General features: G+C 49.8%; 1 protein-coding gene across 1 annotated transcript; it reads left to right on the forward strand.

Annotated features, from left to right (window-relative positions):
- Window positions 1-4,669: 4,669 nt before the first annotated feature.
- LOC127304594 (vacuolar iron transporter homolog 2-like) lies at window positions 4,670-6,341 on the forward strand. The gene has a single exon (XM_051335234.2). The coding sequence runs from the start codon at window positions 5,577-5,579 to the stop codon at window positions 6,282-6,284; it is 708 nt and encodes a 235-aa protein (XP_051191194.1). The 5' UTR covers window positions 4,670-5,576; the 3' UTR covers window positions 6,285-6,341.
- The last annotated feature ends 1,558 nt before the right edge of the window (window positions 6,342-7,899 follow it).

The following is a 7,899-nucleotide window of genomic DNA, read 5'->3' on the forward strand; positions in this document are numbered from 1 at the left end:
CCCTCTCATAGTCACACGCACACCTACAAGAGTCTAGAATGGGTGGCCAGAGAAGTCCAGCGATCTGTTCTTGGGAGTCTGCACTTGGTGACTGCTGGAGTCCTTCGACCTGATCCAGCGCCAACCGTGGCCATCCATCCCGACAATGGATGGAATTCCTTCTACGTGGCAGTGGCTCCAGTGGCTTTGTCGGCCACCTGAAGGTGTGCCTCAACACAGAGAACCCTCACTAATGGTGTTGAAGTGCAAACTACTGCCGTTACCGAGCGTCTGTGAGGCTGCTTCTGAACTTTGTCACTGTAATTTTATTTGATCTCAATTGGCACGAGCTACTGTGTGTGTGTGTGTGTGTGTGTGACTGTGAGAGTGTTTTTTAATAGAGTGTGTGGATTCCTAGCCGTGCACCGCGCAAATGTGTGCAATGTCTGGACTGCACGGCTAGACTTGCTGAAACTAAACTGCCAGATGCACTAGATGTTTTCAGATATTTTCACATATTTTTCGGTTGCTTTTTCTTTACACTTGAACAGAAGTTCAATCTATATTTTGAAGAAGTACATTTGTTGCATCGAGGGACTGCATATATATCATCAGTCCTGATTGTCGAGAAGTTCATTTCCAAACGAACATAAGTTTGATCTTTATTTCTGAAAAGTTCATTCCGCAAAGAACATACGTTCATTATTTATTTTTGAGAAGTTCATTCTGCAAAAAAGCATATAAATATTCAACGTGCAAAAATACTAGTTCAACCTGTGAGAACCCACGATAAATCCGTCCCTCCTAACCATCGCCATGTTAACTGCAAAGTTCAGGCCGCGCGAATTGCAAAGCTAGCTCATGTGAACTTTCTATCCAAAGCTGCTACAGCGGACTTCAGAGCAAAGCACGTCCGAGTTCACATTTATGGGGAATCATTATAAAATTTATTTCTAGGAGTATACATCATGCAGAATGTTCAATAAGAAATAAAAAAAAACAACAACATTTTTTGCGCAAACATAATTCAGAATTTAGGCAGCAGCACAATGGTACACCTCCGAGTAGTTTCCTCTGAACTTTCTATACACACGGTGGCACTGTCAGCGGTGGGTGTTTGCGGCGGCGGGCGACGCACTTGGCAGGTGGAAGGCAGCGCATGCGTAGCACGTGTAAATTATACATGCAGACAGATATCGTCCCTGTGAAGTATAATTTTATTACATGCCTGAAACTTTTATACCGTGATCGGAAGTTCACTAACAGATATCAGGAAGTTCACTTCTATATTCGAGCACCTCATGCACTCTGTTTTTCTGGACGGAAATCATACGCATAGAAATCGTCCGTACGAGCACTGATTGCGCAAATCAACCAACTCAACGTACAATTGGCACTAATATAACTCTATTAATACTCCAACATACCGCAATGCCACACCTAATCAATCTAGATGAGCCAATTTCGAAATGTTCTCGTGTCGGCGTTATCTTCACTTTTATGTATTTCTGAAATTAAACTAAAACCATTTAGAATTTGGAAAAACATTCAACATGAAAAAGATTCGCCTAATCAATATCTTTTCAACGCAATATTATTTGGAACATTCCGATAAGTGGTTCGGAAATAAGCCCCAAAAAACAGTTCGAAAAACCGAGAAGTTCGAAAAGCGTAATCACGTATTTTCAAATCTGCTCTTAAACTATAAATAATTTAGAAAAGTGTTCTTCATGAAAAAAGTGCGCCTAGTCAGCACCTTTCCAACGACATATCATACACATCATTCCGATAAACGGTTTGAAAACTGGAACCCCAAAACTGTACAAAAATAGAGAAATCCGCGAAAACGTTGTTTTGTATATTTCAAATTAGTTTTAATCAATACAGAATTTGGGAAAATAAGGAACATGAAAAAGTTGCGAAATTTCCGTATGAATCCAACGGTATATTATACGCATCAATCCGATAAGTGGTTTGAAAATCAACATGAAAATACTGTCCGCACGAACATGCAATTTTGGTATTCCGTCGAGAAGTTCACTAGGAAACACCCGGAAGTTCACAAGTGGTTCGAGAATAGCCGGTTCGAGAATAGCAGACCTATATATATATATATATATATATATATAGTGCCAATCTTGCTTAGCTCTAGTTGTTGTTGTTGCACTTAGTTGAGCCTAGCATATTTAGGTTTTGTGCTTGTAAAATAAACGTTAGTTTAATTCCGCATTCTTACAAGCCAAATCCTTAAGAGTTTTTAAATCTCATATTCACCCCTCCCCTCTAGGCGACATCTAGTCCTTTCAATGGAAGATGCCGATATAGGGCGATAATTAATGATTGATATTACGTCTGGATCATTATGCTAAGGTCCGCCCACGTCTCATGGTCTTTACGTTTAGAGTCCATAACAAGTACTTCTCCTTTGTCAAGCTGAATGACTAGCAGAATAAAGAGAAACCTGCGCACGCATAACTCGAAGGATTACACTTAACATCGAGTAAGCGAAATTGAATGTGTACAAGATAATAACACTCACTTGAAGTTGTAAGGAAATAGTATTTCCTCTTTGGTTTGTTGTTTCATTAGAAACGTTAGCAAGTACTCATATGTGTCCTACGGGTGTTTTTGTACCGTAACTTCATGAACGGTATTTGGGTCAATGAACCAAACGTCATAGATTTGTCCTCTTTTACATTCGAGCATCTTCATTCTGCATAATAACGTACAAAAGAATATATATGGTGAGGATAATTATTAATGCAATGAACGAGCTGAGGTAGAGACTTAATTACAGAAATAAATCACTTGCAGACAATAGAAACGGATGAGAGCTTTGTCCATGGCATCTTCATTGAATAACTGAAATAATTCTTCAAAATCTATGTGTATCTCGTCTTTGCCACGGAAGTAATGCTCATCTCGAACTGCCACAATGAGCATGATATCCCCTTCACGGAAGGCTTGCATGTACCAGTCATGCAATTTTTGCATTTGTGTTCATAGAAGCGAACTTGTCAGCTCTGAGGAGAGGCTTCCCGTATGTGTATCTGTATGTTAATTCAGTCGTGGGATAGTAGCCTTGGTATTGAACAGTCGTACCAAGATGTCTGGCCATTCGTTTGACCATTTCTGTCGTCTCCAGATCATCAAAGGAGTACACGTTGACGGGGGTAACTCTCTTGTTTTTCTGTTCTCCCAGCTATGCTACTTGCTGATTTGCTTTAGTCGACCGTACAATAGAGCGGTCATAGTCATCTAGCACTTCAACTGGCGATGGTCGCTCAAGCATGTTGACATAATGCTTCACTGTTCTCGGTGCTATGTACATCTTTGGCGGGGGCCGTTTCGGTGCAAAATGTTGCTTCACCTCGGCCGCTGAGATAGCGGCGAGTTCCTCATCAGTTTTCTCGTATGGTAACTTGGGAGGAGACTTCTTCGCAGTTGAGGATCTCTTCGCAGCTGTACTACTTGCCTCCGGAGCGGCGGTGCTCTTCCTCTTTTGCCGAGTCTGCTTAGGCGGCAGAGCCGGCGGAGTTTTGGCCTTCTGAACGGAAGGCATGTTTTCTAGTAGTGAATGTATCGTGTCGTTGTTGTATTGGTATAGCGGATCGCAAGCCTCTTTCAAGGAATCAAAGGATTTGCGTATAAAATTTGTAGGAAACGAAGCGAGAGGCCACGCTGGACTCAGTTTAGCCTAGAGTAATTCGCAAAGAAAAAACAGAAAGTTGGAAGCTCATCAGAAGAACAAATTGTTATAGTGAGGACAAAGTTGACGATTTGTTTCAAGAAAACACTTGGCATTTAGGGTGCATGTTTCGGGCTTGTTGCTCTAGATGCGCAAAAATAAGAGGTATTTGTTTTTTTTTCCAAAATGGAGGTACAACCCTAAGACTCCGTTTCAAAATAGTGCAGATAACTTTATTTATTTATATTATTCCCAGAGACCTGAAGACACCTCACTAATGCTACAGCGACCGCAACACCTAAAAACTTCTTATACGCCCTCCGTTCATTAAAAAAGAATATTGAAAAATTAGTCTAAATACGGATGAATCTATATATTAAAGAGTGTTAGATACATCTAAATTTAGATAATTGTTTTATGGATAGTATTAAATATCATCACCGACCCGGCCGATTGGGACCTGGCAACGCGCGAGGTCGAAATCGGCGGCATCTGTTGGTGCCGCGAGATTCGTAGCTAATATAGCGTCTGTTGAATACGCGATTGACTTTCATTTCCGCACCTCACATACGCAGCTGTATACAAGGACACCACGTACGATACTGAACTAGCAGTTAACGACATTTATTAGCATGGTGCAGGATAGTTAAGTGCTGTACCAGGCAACTTTATTGCGCTTCCCATTTAGAGCGATCTCACCTAATCTCCGGTGTCCCTCCGCAAGATACAACCATAAAGCGATTATACTAATCCTCTTGTGAGATCTGGACAATTTCATGAGCCAAAAAAATACATGTACATTTTTCACTGCTGAACCATTTGGATTGCAAGGAAAAATTACACCTTCCTTTTACCAAATCGGAGTGAGATCAGCAAAAATGTTAATCCAACAAGCAATGACAGGGAGAAAGATGTAGCGACTCTACTTACAAAAAAATTCAATACTGCCTCATCCACGCAATGACGAAAATCTGTACTGTATGAGAACAACGTTCCCATTACTAGATCGGAATGAGAAGAACGAAAATTTGTACAAATCCAACACAGAATGAGATCAAGAAAAAGAACAGGCTCGTACAGATTGGATTTCTCAAATCTTGGCTATTGTACGGAATTGGATTGGAGTGCATTAAGCGGAATAGATGAGTAGTAGTACATAACAAAACATAGCCACCACAAAAACATTCTCCAGATCTGAATCTTCATCAAATTGAAACGACAAAATAATCCTAGACTAAGAAAACAAATCTCAAACCTAACTTGCACAGGAACATGGCTGCGGCCGCCGCCGCGTCTTCCTGCGATGACTCCCGTCGAGGAGGCTGGGGCGCTGCACCATTGGTTGGGAGGCTGGGGCACTCCCATCGAGGACCACAGCCGTGGCATGGCTGACAGCGACTCAGCCACGATGGGGGCGGCGGAGGCGCCAGATCTCGGTAGCGACCGACCTCGTGCTCATGCACGCCTCCGCCGTTCCGGCCGTAGCCTCGCCTCCATTCCGGACGACGCCTCTGCGCGCCAACTAGAACCCCCAGTTCCGGCCGCTCTCTCGTCGTGTCGCTGCAAGTTGAGCTCCGCCTCGCCGCCGCTTTCCTGGATGGAGACTGAGTCAGTCACAGGGGAGAGCTGACCACGGGATTTAAGGCCACCTGCCTGGTACAGGTGAGCGGCCAACATAAAGCGCAGCCAGCAAGAATTCGTTCTCCTCACAACCAAACTCCAAACGTATAGAACACCATAAATCGGTAATCCATCACCTCCCAGCACGTCCCTGTATCATGATGCAATCTCTCATGATCAGCAGCACAAGCTGTAAGAAACATGGCTTTGATCATTCTTTCCAGGTGTGTCCTGCCAAGCTTTATAAATCACATGAAGTAATGAAGCAAGTACCATCGATCGGTTATATATGCTCTCTCATTCTCTCTTTGCTCTATATAAAATCGGGGACACACTGGAAAGTGTGTGCCTCACACATTTTGGCCCCCATTGTTGCGGCTCCAAGATACTAGTAATGGGAACGGCGGAGGACGACGCGGCAGCGGGCGTGGACTACGCCGACAGGGCGCAGTGGCTCCGCGCGGCGGTGCTGGGCGTCAACGACGGGCTTGTGTCCGTGGCGTCGCTGATGATCGGGGTGGGCGCCGTGAACCAGTCCGCCAGGGCCATGCTCGTCTCCGGGCTCGCCGGCCTCGTCGCCGGCGCGTGCAGCATGGCCATCGGCGAGTTCGTGTCCGTGCACGCTCAGTACGACATCGAGGTGGCCGCGCGGCGGCTGAGACGCAAACGCGGCCTCGAGGAGGAGCCCGGGCAGCTGCCGAGCCCGGCGAAGGCGGCGGCCGCGTCGGCGCTGGCCTTCGCGGCCGGCGCGGCGCTCCCGCTGCTGGCCGGCGGGTTCGTGCGCCCGTGGGCCGTTCGGGTCGCTGCCGTGTGCGCGGTGACCACGGCCGCGCTGGCCGGGTTCGGGGCCGTCGGAGGGGCGCTCGGAGGCACCAGCCCGGCCAGGTCTGGCGCCCGGGTGCTGCTCGGCGGATGGGCTGCCATGGCCGTGTGCTACAGCGTGCTATGGCTGTCCAGGCTCGCCATGGGGGCACAAGTATCAGGTGCCACTTGCTAATACGGTGTCTTGGGCGGTAATGTATGTGTGTTGAACTGTGCATGTGAAATGTATGAACGTAAGTGCTCGTACGAGAGTCTGCTCTAATTTATTGCTTGGGTCATTCAGTCGTTGAAAGCCATTGATGGCCCGAGTGTTAGTGGAGATCCGCCCGTGCACGCTCCCTTAGGGCATATCCAACGCGACAACCCAAACGGACGCGCTGGACCGTCTGTTTTGAGTCGTTTGGGTGGCCACGCGGATAGCGGCCCGTGTTCGTTTGGGTCACACGCTGCGCTCAACGTGGCGACCTAAAAATCGGCCACGTGGTTCGTCTTCCTTGGGTGGCGCTGCGCCTTGGCATGCCTCGACGAGACAGCAATGGCGGGCGGGAGAACGCGCGGGAAAGTTCCCGCGCGCACCAGGGTTCCCGCGCTCGCGCCCAAGTTTCCCGCAAGGCCGCCGGCTATAAAAGACGTCGCGCGCGGCCTCGCAGACCTCACCCGCTCCGCCGTCCTCTGCCCCTCTACCTTCTCCGGCGCCCTCTCCTCCTCCATCGCCATGCCGCGCACCCTGCAGACCACGTGGGCCAAGCTCTCCCTCGCCGCCCGCGCCAGGTTCCCGCGGACGGAGGAGGAGGAGCGGCAGGACGCGCGGTGGATCGCCGACGACGAGGCGATCCGCGTCACGGCCGAGGGGGCGGCGAAGAAGGTAGAGGACACGGAGCTGGTGGAGGCGGTCACGGACGGCTGACACGAGGCCTTCGACGACTGGTACGAGGCCGCGGAGGAGGGATCGGACCCCGCCACGGAGGAGGAGGCGGATGCCGTCGCGGCCGTCGACGCGGAGGATGCCGCCCACGACCTCGAGATGGCGAAGCTCAACGTCGCCATCGAGGAGCGTCTCGCCGAGCTCACGCGCGTGACGAGGGAGCACGAGGCCTCCGTCCGGGCCGGTCGCCGCCGTTTAGGCGACCTCATCGGCCGAAAGAACGAGCTCCTCGTTCGGCAAGCAGCCCGCCGCCTCCTCTAGCTGCCCTCGCCCGACCGGCGCGCCCAGGAGGAGGCTGCCGAGGCGGAGCTTGGGCGCCAAGGGCGCCTGCGTCGTCGGCAGGAGAACCAGGAGGCCCGGGACGCCGGCAGCGCCCGCCTGGAGGCACGGGACATGGTCGAACGCGCCGAGCGCGTTGTGTGGGACCTCGCGACGTGGGGAAAGCGGCCCGTGACCGAGGAGGAGGCGGAGCGCGAGCGCGCGGAAGCTGCATCCAGCGCCGAGAGGAGGGCGGACGCGAAGGAACGCTGGCGGGCGGCCGCCGCCGGGCCACCCAGCTGATAAAGCTGGAATGGAATCCTCACGCGTACAGGCCGCCCGCGTCGAGTGAAATCCACGGCCTCGGCGGCGAGTCGGCAGCGAGTCGCCGGTGAGGCCGTCGAGGCCCTACGTAGCTAGACTAGTAGTAGGTAGTATTAAGAAAAATATAATATATTTAGTTTTAATGAAAAATGAAATTATGTCCCTATGACACGCGGGCCAGGGGAGGACAAGGGGAGGACGCGCAGGCGCGGGATGGGTCGCCGCGTTGGAGATGCCCTTAGCACAGTTTCAAGTCCCCGGCGTCTACCAGCGGACAACACCG

The sequence above is a fragment of the Lolium perenne genome, chromosome 5 (assembly GCF_019359855.2).
Source record: "Lolium perenne isolate Kyuss_39 chromosome 5, Kyuss_2.0, whole genome shotgun sequence".
Lineage (NCBI taxonomy): Eukaryota > Viridiplantae > Streptophyta > Magnoliopsida > Poales > Poaceae > Lolium > Lolium perenne.

What these genes read in the sequence shown, in the direction of transcription:
- LOC127304594 (XM_051335234.2), top strand. Translation starts at nt 5,577, where the DNA reads ATGCTCTCTCATTCTCTCTTTGCTCTATATAAAATCGGGGACACACTG.